At 34.2% G+C, this 16,878-nt stretch overlaps 1 protein-coding gene across 5 annotated transcripts; it reads left to right on the top strand.

Moving 5' to 3' along the window:
• Positions 1-262: 262 nt before the first annotated feature.
• On the top strand, positions 263-15,491 carry LOC147386347 (Mitochondrial substrate carrier family protein). Of its 5 annotated transcripts, XM_086423075.1 has the most exons (8): positions 263-446; positions 1,414-1,487; positions 1,608-1,824; positions 1,972-2,047; positions 2,457-2,552; positions 12,865-13,378; positions 14,749-14,884; positions 15,032-15,491. In XM_086423075.1, exons 3-8 carry the CDS (start codon positions 1,708-1,710, stop codon positions 15,224-15,226), a joined length of 1,134 nt encoding a protein of 377 aa, XP_086279201.1. In that variant the 5' UTR covers positions 263-446; positions 1,414-1,487; positions 1,608-1,707; the 3' UTR covers positions 15,227-15,491. The 5 variants fall into 5 exon arrangements, with proteins under 5 accessions (XP_086279201.1, XP_086279198.1, XP_086279202.1 ...); XM_086423072.1 differs by lacking the exon at positions 1,414-1,487 and having other exon boundaries at positions 1,611-1,824; XM_086423076.1 differs by lacking the exons at positions 263-446; positions 1,414-1,487 and adding an exon at positions 588-734 and having other exon boundaries at positions 1,611-1,824.
• Positions 15,492-16,878: the final 1,387 nt, after the last annotated feature.

Below are 16,878 nucleotides of genomic sequence, written 5' to 3' on the forward strand. Positions count from 1 at the left end.
CACAACTTTTAGAATTGTGTGTGTTAGTTTAAATTTTCTAAAATAATATAAATATCAATTTTATTATGTTATCTACAAAGTCACCTTGGTTAATATTTAAATTACATATATGATAATATATGAGTTAAATTATATTATTAGATTAAATTTTTTGAATAATTATACAAAATTAAAATTTTTTTTAGTACTTTTGTGTATGCACAATTGCAATTTGCACATGCCACCTATTACTTATATTAAAAAAATATAGAATCCAGTTGACTCGGCTGAATTTTCACTAACTCAGCTTATAATTTTAAAATATCAGACAAATCAACTCAGATGAACCAATGTGGCCAAGTCCAACTATAAGCCCAGATGCCATCTTTACTAACATCAAACCACCAACGCGTCTCCTCGGCTACACGCCTACACAGCTTTTCCTCACACCATGACACCAACAGCAGGCACTCTCTCTCTCTCTCTCGCACACACACATGTTTTTTAGATGTTTATTTTGTTATATAATCCCTTTTTCCAATTTTGGATTTACAATCAAATCATGCACGCTATCTGTTTGATAAGAAGTCTTTATTATTATTATTATTATTTTTTCATTACGGCATAAGGCAGAGCAACCCAAAAAAAGAAAAAAGAAAAAAAAAAACAACAGTAATTACCAATACACAAAGATACAGAACACCCAAGTTTTAATAAAGATTTGTGAGCTCACTTTATGGTGGATTCAATTGCAAGTTAGTATTTACATTTAAGATGGAGCTTGTTTGTTATTAAGAAAATAATTTATTTTTAATGGAAGAAGTCAATGTGAAATGCACTTTTGGTTCTAGGGTTTTAGAGAAGGTGAAGAAATGAGTTTCATAATGTGTTATTCGATTCTTCAGTAATTATTCTCTTCTAAGACCTCTGTTTTAGTCCACACAGAGAAGGTTAATCTACTAATTTGATATGGAAATCTACATGTTCTTCATTGAATTCTTTGTTTTTAATGTTTATGCAATCCGGGTTTTATTTTTAGGTGCTAGAAGTGTGATTTTTGTACATATTGGCTAGTTTTAGGTTGAGGGTTGTTTTATTTTTAAAGGAACTAATGTATTATGAGAATGGGCTGGAGAGTAATTTCGGATAAAAGATAGGGTTTTGAGTTATCGTTCGAATGTGGTTACTGTAGCCTTGGCTGGAATTTGAAGGCTTCTTTGTTTCCTTTGAGGATTCATGATTTATGAAACTAGGTGGTACTATATTTTTGAAAAGTGGATTCTTTTTTATTCTTCATCAAAAATGAAATTCAATATATATATTGTGAACTCTTTCTATTGTTAATTTGAGAAGTTGAAGTTTTGGTTTTCTTGTTTTGGACCATCAATGTTCCTAGTTATTTTCGTTATGTTTATGTTTGTATTGGTGATTCAGGTTTTGATGTCAGGTTCAGTAAAAGGGTCAAGATGATTTATTTTCTTGAATATCTCAATTTTTACTTAACTGGGCAGATGGGTGTTTGTGGAGAATCTTAATTATTTGAATGTTGACAAATTTCTTCAACTCTAGGGTGAATTCTAATAGGAAACCAAACACTAAAGTTATAATTTACTCTTACTGTCAACTTTCAGGAGTTGAAGTTCCGACTATCATGGTGAACTCTCGCCTTTCAAGCACACTCATATTATTTTTCTTTCTTTAAAATTAAAATTTCTTCAAAGTTCAAACATGGAGGAGCTCTTGAAGTACCACCTGTTTGCAACCCACGCAATTGCTGCTGCAGGGTCCGTGACTTTTGGCTCTGCTCTCACTCATCCACTCGATACTCTCAAAACGTTGATCCAGGTTACAGGCTCTAATCCCTTATCTCACTGTTTTCACTCTTTGTTTCTTTTTCTTTACTTTTTTATTTTAATTCTTTTGGTTGATAATCTTATATTGCCAACCTATAACATAAAAAATCAGGTTATAAAGGTGGATTCTTAAATGCAGGTGGGTACTACTTCCAATAAAAAGTTGGCCGTTGCTCAAGTTCTGGACAGAGTTCAATCTTTATCCGGAAATTTAGGTGATTTCCATGAAAATTTCTTCATGTACCCCCTGTTCCCTTCACTAGGAATCTGTTAGTGGTTCAATCACTGGTGAATCTTGAGCTGGGAAGTAGCAGTATATTTAGGGTACTGGATTTGATGGAGGAATTAGGGCTAGTAGAATCATGATCCAAGTTTGTTTTTGAGATTGTTTTTACGGGCAGAGAGTTTGAAGAGAATGATTAACCTGACAAAGAGGAATAGTTACATACTTTCATAAATTTGTAAAACATGTTGGTGCAAGGTTGGATAAGCATTTTTCTCATATTAATTGTTTTGATATAGTGGCCATTTGTGAAGACAAGAGTTGGGGCATTATGCAATAAATGAAGTATAAATCACTATTTTGGTCTTGTTAACTAATTTTAGATTTTATATATGTTTTAGGTTTGTATAAAGGTTTTGGGTGGTCAACCTTGGGGAGGATATCGGGAGTGGGAGCTCGTTTTGGAGTGTTTGAACTTTTGACTGCGTTCTATAAAGGTAGAATATCTGCATTTTACACATGGTGCATATCAGTACATTTTCTTGATCGAAATCTTTTAAAGATCATCAAATTAGTTTTCTTATTATTTGACTCATGCAGCATGCCTTGCTTTTGCTAGATAAAAATGACATTGTAGGGCTTCACCTTTCATAAGTTCTTGTTATAATTTATCCATGCATATCATTCCACCAATAAAACTAATATCACTATCTATGATAATGCCTTATCTCAATTATCTATGATCGGCTTATACATTGTACATCTAATGAGAAGAATAAATGTAAACTAGTCTGTCCATTCTCATACACATGATTCACTCAAAGCCTTGTGACTGGGAGTTCAACTTTTTTTGTATTCGACATGAACCATAATTTCTTCACCTGAACGTGTTTGGAAGGGCACCTGGCAGAGGTCATACTTAAACCGGGTTTACAACTTATTAAAAAGTTGAATCTTATATGGGAGATGGTACTCATGTAGTAGTCAATCAATGAGTTAATCATGGAATGTGGTGAAAGAGGCGTTGACATGATGAGGTGAAATCAGAAATAGGGAGAGAGAGAGAGAGAGAGGGTCCTATGAAGGATTATGAAGGGAGTCTGAAGATGAAGAGTATTGGTTTGATGGAAGAGGAATATAAAGAGATGACTCAAGCAATGAATTTTTTTTTTTTTAAAGTTGTGGACAATGAGGACAAAATAAAGGAAAAAGGAGATTAGAGGTTGATGGGAAAAAGAAGTGGTTGTAAATTATTATTGAAAATGATGTGATGGAGAGAGAAGGAGAGAGAGCATGATGGTATAGAACTCGAGAGTAGAGAAAGAAGAGAGTGCATGAAGGGATTGAACTTGGGAGTAGAGAAAGGAGAGAGAGAGAAAGACTTTTCTTAGTCAGAAATTGAGTGTCTTTTTTCAATCAATCACTTCTCCTATTTATAGATCTCTATGAGAATCTAATTGATTGCCACTTCCCTATATTCATAGGAGATTAAAAGGGGGTAGTTGAGAAAAGATAGGGAAAAGTGGAGATTGATCAATTTGATGAGAAAATTTTGAATTAGTATAAAGATAGACTAGGTTGATGAGTGTGGGAGAGAAAATAGGGGAATAAAAATAAATAAAAAAATGGATAGCATCATTGGTGATTTTGATTAGATTGAATCAAATGAATGATGGACTACATAGTGTGAGGGCAATTTTGTCTTTTTTCTAATTTTGAGAAAATTTTATAAAAAAATACAATTTGGAGTTTGGGCACGTGTTTATAATTGTTTATAAGGTTTTTCGACCTTCTGAGTTTATTTTTGAAGTTATTTTCGATAAAAAGGGACTATTTGAGATCGAATGTCACGTTCTTTCTTCATATTGTCAGTTTTGCATCATTTTCTTTCTTTTTATTTATCGGCTCTTTTTTCTATCTCTCAAAATCTCGAATTCTGCAATTGTGCAATTTTGGGGTGTCTACAGTTACCCTTCTTTGTAAAAATTGCTTGCAACGAATTGCAAAGATTGTATACAACTCAAAATTGCATAATTCACTCTTTCAGACCCATGGCTTGGTCAGATATTACATGTAGATTAAACTCATTTTGGATTATGTGATAGTTTATTCTATTTTCGGAGTGTTCAGTAGGTTTAGCTTATTTCGAAGTATGTACAATAGTTTATACACTATTGTACACTCCGAAAAGAGTATAAACTATTGTACATGCTCCGAGATGAGGTAAAACTACTATACACTCTGAAAAGAGTATAAATTGCCACATACTCTGAAATGAGTTTAATCTACATGTAACATCTGAGCAAACTATGGGGTCTGAAAGAGAGATTTGTGCAATTTTGAGTTGTATATAGTCTTTGCAATTCGTTGCAAGTAACTCTTGCAAAGAGAGGCAGTTGTAAACACCTCAAAATTGCACGATTGCAGAGTTAGATGTCCCGAGAGATATGAAAATGAGTTGATGAATGAATAGAGAGAAAATGATGCAAAACTAACAATTTGAAAAGAAAATGTGATATTAGATCTCAAATAGTCATTTTTTTTTACTGAAAAAAATTTCAAAAATGAACTTAGAAGGTCGAAAAATATTAGGAATGACTGTAAACACTTGCCCAAACTCCAATTGTATTTTTCCTAAAATATCCGCAAAATTGGAAAAAAAAAAATAAATTACCCTCACATACTTAGTCCATCATTCATTTGATTCAATCTACTCAAAATTACCAACGATGCTCTCCATTTTTTAATTTATTTTTATTCTCGTTATTTTCTCTCCCACACTCGTCAACCTAGTCTATCTTTAGATTAATTCAAAATTTTCTCATCAAATTGGTTAATCTCCACCTATCCCTATCTTTTCTCAACTACCCCCTTTTAATCTCCTACGAATATGAGGAAGTGCTAACCAATTAGATTCTCATAGAGATTTATAAATAGGGGAAGTGATTGATTGAAAAAAGACACTCAATTTCTGATTAAGAAAAGTCTCTCTCTTCTTTACTCCCAAGTTCTATCCCATCATGCTCTCTCTCCATCACATCATTTTCAATAACAATTTACTGTCACATCTTTTTCCCATCTAACTATAATCTCATTTTTTTTCCTTTATTTTGTCCTCATTATCTACAACTTAAAAAGGAATTAATAAAAAATTCATTGCTTGAGTTATCCTTCTTCCATCAAATCCATCACTCTTCATCTTCAGACTCCTTCATAGAACCCTCTCTCTACCTATTTCTCTCTTATCTCCATTTTAAACTTGCAAGGATAGAAAAACAAAAAAAAAATTAAAAAAAATATTAAATTTTGATTTCACCTCATCATGTCAATTCCTCTTTCACCATTTTCCACGATTGTCTCTCATTTGATCTTTTAAAAAACTTTACTCTCGTTCTTTCTAATTATCACAGTACCAACATAGAGGAGTATTTGACCATTAAAAAAAAAAGATTGAAGTCAGAAGGCCTTCTCTTTGGTAACCTTCAAAGAAGAAAAGGGAAGGAAATTTATTCGGACATGTGTGAAACATCTCTTCTATATTTGAGGAGCAACAACTCTTAAGTCTACTTCTCTCTTTTTGGACTCTTGTGTGAAGCAAAGCTTGAAAAGGAAAGAGATCTTTTACAATAAGAATTATAGAACCTTAGTTCTCAAGTCTCAAACATGAGAGCTTGATCTATATATATATATATATATATATATATAGAACAGCGTTCCTAAGACTCATATTGGGACTCACATTGCGACACACCGTTTTGTCTTATATGGGCAAAAATATTTGGAATGGGCTGATTTTTTGTGAGGATGATCTCTATGGTGAGGAGATCATCCTTGCCAAAAATCAGCTCATTATGAAACTTCTAGACCGTCCAATTTTTGTTGAAAAATTATAGACCGTCCAATTTTTGTAAATCAATTTTGATGGGGTTAGAAGTTTTGGAATGGGATGATTTTTTGCCAGGATGATCCCCTCATCACAGAGATCATCCTCACAAAAAATCAGCTCATTCCAAACATTTTTGCCCATATAAGACAAAACGGTGTGTCGCAATGTGAGTCTCAATATGAGTCTTAGGAACGTGACCCATATATATATATATATATATATATACCTAAAAAGGTGACTAGATAAATGCCCTTACAGAATTAACATAAGCAACTACTAATGAAGAGAAGCTACTATAGAAACTACATTATATTACAGAAACTACTGTATTTCCAATACTCCCCTTCAAGATAGGGCAAATATATCAACTAAGCCCAACTTGATAAGATGAGAGTTAGTGACAGAAGGACCAACAGATTTCGTAAGCATATCAGCAAGTTGTTCTAAAGAAGATACAAAGCCTGTCTGTAGAGCACCAGATTGAACTTTCTTCCCGAAAAAAGTGAACATCAATCTCTATATGCTTGGTTCTCTTATGAAGAATTGAGTCAGAAGCAAGCATGATGACAGACTTGCTATTGCAAAACAAAATAGAAGGGCCTGAGACTGGAAAACTTAGCTCCATAAGTAAAGATCTAATCTAAGTAAGCTCACAAGTGCCAAATGCCATATCATGATACTCAGCTTCATCAGAAGAGCGGGAAACCATACCTTGTTTCTTACTTTTGCTTGAGATCAGGTTACTATCATGGAAAGTACAGAACCAAGAGGTAGATCTTCTATCGGTTAGAGAATCAGCGTAATCGGTATCGATTAGAGAATCAACGTAATCGAACCATCTAGGTCCGAAGTACTTCAAACTCAAGACGTAAACCCATGAGAAATCGGAATGTTTGATGTTGAGCAATCCTTGTAACCATGTACTTGGCCATTTCTACAGATAGTTCAGCCATAGATTCATAGTGCGAGAGTTCCTCCTAACGGGACTGGAGAAATCCAAAATAATCAATGACGCTTTGAGTCCCTTGGGTAGCCTAGGCAATGTCTCGATAAAGTTCATAAATCCTTAAGCTATTCCTATCATGAGTGTATGTTTGAGTGATGGTTGCCCATAAAGATGAGACAATCTCATGATACATGAACATGGTATAAATGCGCTATTTCGTAAAGTTAAAAAGTCATCCAAGAATGTACAATTATCGATCTCCAATTGCTCAATTTTGGAATCAGTAAGGGGTGGTTTATTAATGGTGCCTGAAAGCCATCCAAATTTTCCTTTACTTCCCAAATAAAGCTGAACAGATCGTAACTGAAAATTTTGACCATCTAATAAGGCATTGGTGATTCGTTGTGCTGAGAAATTTGCTCCAAGAATGGTGTTGGAGTCTTTGGTCTCTTAATGCGATGCCATTGCTTATTACAAATAAGAAGGAAGAAACTTTGGTTTGAAGAGAGATCTCTTATACTTTCAATTAAAGAAGGAAGAATTATTAAACAACAATTTTCGCTGTCGCAAGTCAAACTAACCACAAAAAAAATTCAACCTAATTGCTGCCGCAAGTCTCAAAGGATGACCCTAGGTGCTGTCGTAAGGTTGTAACAAAACAGAGAATGACAACAACACAAATCTGATTGCTATTGTCATGGGATTGCACGTAGCCCCAAAGATAACACTATCCCAAACAGCAGCATTGTCGCAACAAATAACAGCCAAAACAGTCACACAACAACACTATCATAGCAAAAAAAAGTCAACACAGTCCCAATCTGTCGCACAGATCCATCGCAAGGAAACCACACAGACTATAATCGCAAGAACAACCATATTGTGACTGGTGATGGGAGGATTCCATATTTTAGATCAAAAAAAAAAAAAAAAAGGTTGGGCGATAAAATTATTGGAATATTTTCTTCACTGAATTTTCAAATCATCACGGAATCAAGTGAGACCACTTCCAGTGTGTAGAGAATTTTCATATTGACCAGATCCATCAAGCAAACCTTTGCGAAAAACCCCCACGAAATCAAACGAACAGAACTTCGAGAATCTGATTTTTTTTTTTTTAATTTTTCTGAGAAATCTCTACAAACTCGATCAAGAACTTATCTAAAAATCTGGCAAAAAATACCAAAAACCTCTATAAATCATGGCGATTCAAGCCATGTAATTTTTGTCCAAACCCTGCTGATGTCAATAGATGACGTTAGTAGCAGCTACTATGTTCTTCAAAGGAGACATGAAAATCGGATTCTTTTACTTTGATACCAAGAAGAATTATAGAACCTTAATTCTCAAGTCTCAAACATGAGAGCTTGATATATATATAACCTAAAAAAGTGAATAGACATAAATGCCCTTATAGAATTAACAGAAGCAACTACTAAAGAAGAGAAGCTACTATAGAAACTAATTTATAGTACAGAAGCTACGTTGTTTCCAATATTATATTATGATATTTATCTTCCTTTACAAGTAATGGCTTTATTTTCATTTTATTTATTTTGATTAGATGGAATGATGATTGAGTTTTAAATGTGGTAGCAATCTGATCCCATGTGAAAAGTTTTGTGAGAAATCAATGGGTATAATATGTTGAGACAGAACTAGCTTTACTAGCTTAGTAAGGTTTATACTCTTGCTAAGGGTCATTGAGTTCATCTTGTGATACCCATAAACATGATCCAACGCCACATGGTAGAGGATAAAATAATATTTATTTTTTAACTCATAATATAGGATATGGGAATTAAGTGGCTATTATTTATTTATTTTTATTTTTTGAATATTTAGATGGAAACATAGTTTATAATAATAAAAGACTTTATTTTGAATTTGGGTTTCCATGAAATATAAGTTGCTATTATTTGATGGCCAATGTGGTAGTCCATTTGAACTCGATGACCTGTTGTAGGATTTCAAATTTTACAAAGTAAAGTGTTTTCTCACATAATAATTGATGCTTTGAGATTCAAAGAACTTCCCTTTGGAAAGTTTCGAAGTATCTACCAATGTTTTCATCAGACTTGGTTCAAGAAGTCTTGGTAAGGTTTAATGTAGTAAATATTTGCAACAATTGGAGTTTTGTTTTAATCGTCTCATTTACTTGAGCCTACTGACACATTGATTTGATTTAGGGTTGAATGGTTATAGATTAGGTGCATTCATCCGATAAAAAGATTTAAAAAAATAATAAAAATTAAAAATTAAAAATTAAAAATCAACACTGGCACACATTATGTTGGGTTGGATTTAGTTAAATCATGAGCTTCAATCTGTTGATTGGGCGATGACGGAAGGCAGTGTCAGAGCATGAACTAGAAATCCTCGAATCATAAATAGGTGAAATGCTTATGATTTATTTAAATCTCGGTTAGATATACTGTACAAATAATATCAAAATGATACAAAAAAATAATAAAGTTTTTTCAGTCAAAAAATTAAATGACGTTAAGTAGGTAACCATGTAAATGGGTGAGTCGGGGTGCCTAAAACCTTTCCCTAAGTCACAATTGAACCTCTGAACCTGAATCTTTGACTTGTAGATCTTTCTTGGAGTCAACTCACCAGAATTTGTTTTTTTGTTTTTTTTTAAATCAAAAAAATCAAATTGGGTGGCCATTCACACCCAGTTAATGTTAAAAAAATCTGCAAAATTTGTAGATGTATGTGACCAAGTGAGTCTATTTGAGCTATGATTTAAGTGGGTCCCACATTTTGTTTAAGGGCGGGACCACTTGGGAACTTATTATTCTCTTTGAAGATAATAATTTCATTTCTTAAGTTGTCGAAAATCTCTTTTGGGTGAATGAGAAATCAGCTCTAAACAACCCCTTCTAGCCATGGTTTGTTAGTATATGGTTTGTAGAGCTATTGAGTTTATTAATGAAACTCTTTAGTCCCACATCGGATATAAATAAGAAATTTGTCTAGTTCTTATATAGAACTTCTCATATCACTTAAGTGATATGAGAAAGAGACTTGGGTAAGCCCACGCACGCACAAGGGGCCTATGGGCTCCAGGAAGATTTAAACTACAGGTCCAAAAATCCTTAATGTGTGTGCATGCACATGATGCGCACGTAGGGGGTGCAAATTTCGACAATTTGACTTTACGTGGGTGTGTGCGTCGGGCCCTTTTGCTAATTTAAGAGTTAGGCTTGGGCTTAATCCGAATCTTATTTTCAGATCTTCTTTTAAAGAGGTGCACCCCTTAATTCTATTACATTTTCCATGGGTGCCTGTTCGTCTAAAAAGGTTGTCTTAAAAAAGACACCTCTTTTAGATTTTGGGTTCTCTTAAGAGACCTTTCTTTTTCCAAGAGACATCATGTTTCTTCCTTTTCTTTAAATAAGTCATTTCGACCTTGGTTGATTGATTCAAATTTTTTTCTCTTTTCTCCTGTTTTAACTTGCATTTTGAATTTATAATCTGCATTCCTTGAGAGTACAAATTTAGCGTTCGGTTCGCTAGATGTGCAGATTGAAGTGCTGCCTCTGCACGTGTGATCGTTGTATATTGGGAGATTATTGTTCATAGATCTGTGAGCACCAAATTGTGGGAACAAAATTGTCTTAAGGACATTGTGTTCAACACAAGTCTTGATCAATCTTTAATTTGTTCGATTCTCGAGTATCTATCGAATAACAATTAACTCAATGAATGGTGGCGACTTCAAATCACGTGACCAATCGATTCCATCTCGAGAATCCGGTCGCTACAATGGCTAAATTAAAACATTATTTTATAAAATACTTGAATTACCCCTTCCGTAGCATTAGAAGTTTGGAAACCGTGTGTTGATCTCGAACCATGTGTTTGGGACTTTCACATTTTGGTGAATATTTGAGATACCCATATCTTTTAAAATTGACTACAAACCACCTTGATCTTGGTCTTGTCTTACAGATTAATGAAAAATGATCAAAATGAAAAAAAAGAGGTTATATAACTAGGATCAAATGAGTTAAATAAAGTTATATATATATATATATATATATATTTTTTTGAAAAGTAAATAAAGTTATATTAATTTTATGAAAAAACACGCCTTTATCACCATTGTCCCTAAAATTTAAGCTTTGTACATTGGAAATTTTGGAGAGAAGGGGTGCTAGACTTAAACCTACGAACTGAAAGTTGAGTATTTTAGTTGCAATAGGTTGACCAACTGAGCAATGGGTTCAAGCCCACTTCCACTTTATCTTATTTCCCATTTCTCCTTGTTTTGGCTTTCCTTTACGTGATGAGATTGAAACGGCAGCACTGTAACAATTATTGCTTAAAGTTCTATTGTATTCAGAGGAAATGGGCGTCAAAACTGAAAGAGGAATAGAATTATATTATATTTCATTAAATTAGAAGAATCCTAGTGGGGTTTAAATAGAAAATTGCATCACTCTAAAAAGAAAGTTGACATTTCCTATTTAGAAAACCTAATTGACTTCTAATTGATACTCGCTTTCACCGTAGTAATAACAACAAAGCCTCATCCTAAAGGTTTAGGGTTGACTAAACAAATCTTGCTCGTCCATTCCATTTTGTCCAATGCCAAGTCTTTTGTTATTGAAAGTGAGATCGTATTTGCTTTCACCATCTCCATCTACATTTTTTGGGTCTTCCTCTCACTCTTTTAGGTCCTAATTGATACTCTAGCTTATACTAATTAGAAAAACCTAACTGATATATACCTGAATAAATACTCTAATGTACCTCCCATTACACCACAACATGCCATTTTGAAATGGGATACACCAGTGGTGATTCATGTGTATCTATACACCTTTATTCAATGCTCTTTGTGCTCAACGAAACCATCATAAATGCTACAAACAGGCTCTGAATTTTTGTTTTCCTGCACCTTGCTTTGTTAGTACTAGGATGACATTCCGACCCAGTATGGGTATGTCATCCATCTGGTATATGGGTCAGTCTTGACCACCTTTTTATTATAATGGAAAATACTTTGAGAAAGTAGAAGACATATTTTATGTCTGGAAACTAATGAAAATATGTTATGATTTTAGGGAAATGTTCAACACCCTAAGCTTTACCCTACACTTTAACAAACGTGTTTTGTCCTACATGGGTTAGAAGTTTTGGAATGGGCTGATTTTTGGTGAGGATGATCTCTATGATTAGAAGATCATCCTCACCAAAAATCAGCCCATTCCGAAATTTTTAGCCCCATGTTTACAAGTTGAAAAATCGTGGACCGTCCATTTTTTGTAAATCATTTTTGATGGGGTTAGAAGTTTTGGAATGAGCTGATTTTTGGTGAGGATGATCTCCTCACCATAGAGATCATCCTCACCAAAAATCAGCCCATTCCAAAACTTCTAACCCATGTAGGACAAAACACGTTTGTTAAAGTGTAGGGTAAAGCTTAGGGTGGGGAACGGGACCCATGTTTTTATGTAAGTATTAGCGTAACTATTATACATAGTTTATGTTCCTTTATTCTGATATATGGAGGGTCACTCTAGTCCAACAACAATACCCATCTTCATGCCTGAAGTCTATCCACAATAGGTGATGTAACTAGCAATTGGCCATATGATTCATCATTAAAGATTGAGTGCTATTTAAACAAGGACATAATGACATTGGGTGGTTAAGGTCCATAACATACATTGTCAATTTCTAAACTAAGACTGTTAGTCCACATGTGCTAGTTCTACATGCCTATCTAGCTCTATGGTAGGTGCTAACACATCTATTGCCAATCATATAGAATCCACAAATGCTTGGTGTCTGGATTTGAGCAAGAGATTCTAAGAATTCCCAATCAATTGATTGCAACATAACTGATTGTTGTTATGAAGTACTTGTTTTCCTTTGCTATCAATAATAGTTTGCATTCCCTCTAAAATCACTAATCCATATGATTGTCCACATTATGCATTGTTTACCAATACTTTTGCAGATGGACGAGAAGAGAACTATGTATATGTCTCTGAGGCTTTTTTAGCAGGCATTGCAGCCGGTGCATTAGAAGGTTTTATAAGCACTCCTTTTGAACTTTTAAAACTCCGTGCACAGGTGGCCTGTGCTTCTTGCCACCCAAGTTCTGCTATGGCAACAAAACAAGTCACTACACCTCTAATTACAAGATTACTACGTGGATATACTCCAAATAAGGAGGCATGGGACCTTACTGTTGGCCTTTTGTCCACACTATCTACAAAGCATCGCAATATGGTTGGCGCTTTGAAGGTCTATCCATGGCTGTTGACTGGATCCGGAAGGCCTCCTCTTGTTTATGAAGTTAAAAGGTTTTCAGATATTATTTCCTTGGAAGGATGGTATGCCTTGTGGAGAGGTTTACGATCAGGAATAGTTAGGGATTGTGTTTTTGGTGGCATTTTCTTTTCGAGTTGGCAATTTCTGCACATTGCAATGCTTGATTGGAAAGCAATTGATATGGACCCTCCACCCAGGTTTTCATTTTCACTCCTCAATTCTCTGCTTGTTGAGCTTCTATTACGGATTATCCATGCTTGATGCGTACTTTTTTTTGCAAACTTTCTTTTCAATCCTAGATATGCCAATGTGTCCTGATAGCTTAATCCTTATATCTATATAGACACACACTAGAGTTTGCTCGTGCCTATGGCACAGGCATGCTCTTTGGGGTTAAAAGGGTGAAAGAGGAAAGATATTAAAGTTAGAGGGGTATTATTGTAAAAGAGGAAATATAGTAAAATTTGAGGGATATTTTGAAAAAAGAGGGGAGGGGGTGGAGAGGAGCGACAATAATGTTGAAGGGGGTGAAGAGAAAAGGCACCCCATTCCATTGTAGTTGAGTGTGATGTTTATCCCCACAAAACTGTAGTTGGTGCGGGACCTACAGTTGTGTTTTATTATATATATATATTAGAATACTTTGGTTCTCATAATTTAAAAAGAGTACTTTGATTCATCTGAAGTATACACTATTGGAAAATGTATTTAGATAAGTTGATATCTACATAATAAAAACAGAGGCATGGTTTTTGGTATTTTACACCAGTGCAAAGTATCAAACAATCTCCCCTGCAGAGACTTGCTACATCCACACATTCTTACAGTTTATTTCAGATCTCAGAATATATTAAGAGCTTTGTACTTAATATGACTATGGTTGGAATGTATTTAAGCAAGTTTATATACGTTAAAATTATATAACCAACAAATAAAATTTAACTTGAATCAAAATATTTAATAAATTAAGATTTATTTGAAAGTTTGTGGACCTTGGTATAACATATTGATATGACATGACGTCCAACATGGAAGGTTCTTGGAAAATGGAGTGTTGCTATATTAGCTGTACTAAAAATCATATAAACAATGTATTAAAGTATTCTAGTAAAACTTCTTTGTTAAAGTGTGTGGCTTGTGTCCAACAAGTGGTATGAGCCAATTTCTGACATGGCAAGTTCTTGGCAAATGGATTGTTGTTGTATATTTTTCTTCTTAATGATGGTATTCCTTTTAGATATCGTATCGATTTTTTTTTTTAGGTTCGAGGATCGAAGATTTTCCCCATAAATTGATATGCAAATTCAATTGTAAAATATTCTCCTGGAGTGCCATGTTAAAGTCAATTAGGTCACACTTTTTGTTTGCAACAGCCCAACAAGTCATGTTCAAACAATCCTCTAACCATCCAAAGAATCCAAAGAATGCAAATTTGCACATAGAAAAGCCTTGTTTGTGTGATGCATCGTGACAATTCTTTCGAGAAGCAAAAACATTTTCATACACTAAGGCTTGTAACTCCTCGATACTTTAATTCTTAGTTTATTTCATTTTACTTCTTTTTTAGGTCCATTGAAGAAATTGGCCCTGTGTCCCCTTTGGCTGCTAGTGTTGCAGCTGGAGTCTCTGGTTCATTAGCAGCCGCTGCTTCTCATTGTTTTGACACAGCTAAAAGTCGATCAGAATGCACTGTAATCCCAAAGGTATCAGAATTTAGTTGTCTATATTATAAAATACTATGGTGGGTCACACTCCAGCTACATGACATATGAACTAGAATGATAATTATTTTATTCATATTTGGGCTTCTACATGTGTTGAATATTTGGATGTTGAACTCCTTTGAGCAGTATATCTCCATGGAAAGGAAGTTACTCGGATGGAAACAACCTGGATTTTGGATTGAGAGGGTTGCAGGAATCCATCCCTCAGATAGGAATCTTCTATTTCGTGGGATTGGGTTGCGGATGGCCCGCAGCGGATTGGCATCCTTTGCAATCGTAGGGAGTTATTTCTTTGCTGTTGATCATCTCAGTCCAAGATGAATGGATTTCATACACCAATGAATCCAAGTAAGTTTACATCATGTAATGCCTAGTCTCTGCTCTTTCCTTAAAATAAATATTATTTAGCATCAAATAACTATTATGAGGTCTTATGCCTTGGGATAAGGAACGCAGATGGCACACGTGCCGAAATCGGATCATGTGGCATTCTTTTTTGAGCCCAGTGATAGACTGATGTTTGGACCATTGTTCAGAGGACCTATGGTCCCAAAATCAGCTTGATTGGTGATATTTAATTATTGAATTCTTACTACTTTTTTTTTTTCCTACTTTGACATATTGAGCTTGAAATCACACACTATGAGCATGTTCATAATATCCATGATTGGAAAAAAGAAAAAGAAGGGTCTGTTTGATTGCCCATGAAAACAGGTGGGAAAACGGATATTTTTGGACAAATTCAATTTCTTGTCTAAAGTAATTTTCTACCTTGGAAGGGATAATCAATTTTCATTCCACCAGAAAATAATTTCCCATTGCTTATTACAAAACTAAATATCATAGTTTTAAAATTGAACTTGGCTCAGTTGTCCATCCAGTCAATTCCAGTCAGCAATTTGAATGAGTCAAATACAAATAAATTAAATATATAAATATTAAAAAGAAATAGTTTTTAGTATTTTAAAATAAATAAAATTTGAAAATTTTTGTTCTTCACCCAAAATATTAAGTATGGGAACTGCTCAGCAACAAACATTTTGGCAAAACATTTTTCAAAACATGGGTTAGAGGTTTTGGAATGGGCTGATTTTTGGTGAGGATGATCCTTACAGTGAGGAGATCATCATCACTAAAAATCAGCCCATTTCAAAACTTCTAACCCCATCAAAAATGGTTTACAAGGAAGGACGGTCCACGATTTTTCAATTTGTAAACTGGGGTTAGAAGTTTTGGAATGGGCTGATTTTTGGTGAGGATGATCTCCTCACCGTAGAGATCATCCTCACCAAAAATCATCCCATTCCAAAACCTCTAACCCATGTTTTGAGAAATGTTTTGCCAAAATGTTTGTTGCTGAACAGGACCCATTAAGTATAGCCAAATAACTCAGTTGAGTTTCTAACCTTCACTAAGTGCATTTTTTTTAGGTGATTCGAGATTTGCAATTTGGTTTGGTCTAACTTCGTTAAGTTGTGATGGTAAGGGTGATTAGATTTGCTCTTCAAGTCATACTTTCAAATTTTTAAATGCTCATCCATATAAAGTGATTATATTTAATTGTTGTACACGTACAGGATGGTTGGTATGTGCAAAAATTGATTGTTAAAATTATACTAAAATCTACTCCCTTTTTGATATTTTTCAAGGTGCAATCAAATAGTGGAACTCACTTTTTCATGGTTTTTATTTTCCCACGATAAGATTTTCAATGAATTCGTATTCCATTAAAAAAAAAAAAAACAATTAAACAAACACGATTGGGTCGGATCTGGGCCAGGTTACTTATATCCCAATGATTTTGTTCTTTTAAATAATATGACAATAAAAGGCTTGTCTTTACTATTATACTGAGAGAAGGGGGAGCATTTGGTACCAAAATTTGATAACACAATACATTAAAACTTGCTAATTACTATAGGTTTTTTCATAACTAACAAAAGTGCAAATGGACAACTCCCAATAGTCATATA

Source organism: Akebia trifoliata, chromosome 14, assembly GCF_017979445.1.
Source record: "Akebia trifoliata isolate Shusen 1 chromosome 14, ASM1797944v1, whole genome shotgun sequence".
Taxonomy (NCBI): Eukaryota; Viridiplantae; Streptophyta; class Magnoliopsida; order Ranunculales; family Lardizabalaceae; genus Akebia; species Akebia trifoliata.

Bases quoted from the DNA above. Each gene is read 5' to 3' on its own strand.
- LOC147386347 (XM_086423075.1), top strand. From the start codon at position 1,708: ATGGAGGAGCTCTTGAAGTACCACCTGTTTGCAACCCACGCAATTGCT. The intron at 1,825-1,971 runs GTTACAGGCTCT...TCTTAAATGCAG, and splicing joins CTCTCAAAACGTTGATCCAG to GTGGGTACTACTTCCAATAA. The intron at 13,379-14,748 runs GTTTTCATTTTC...CTTCTTTTTTAG, and splicing joins GATATGGACCCTCCACCCAG to GTCCATTGAAGAAATTGGCC.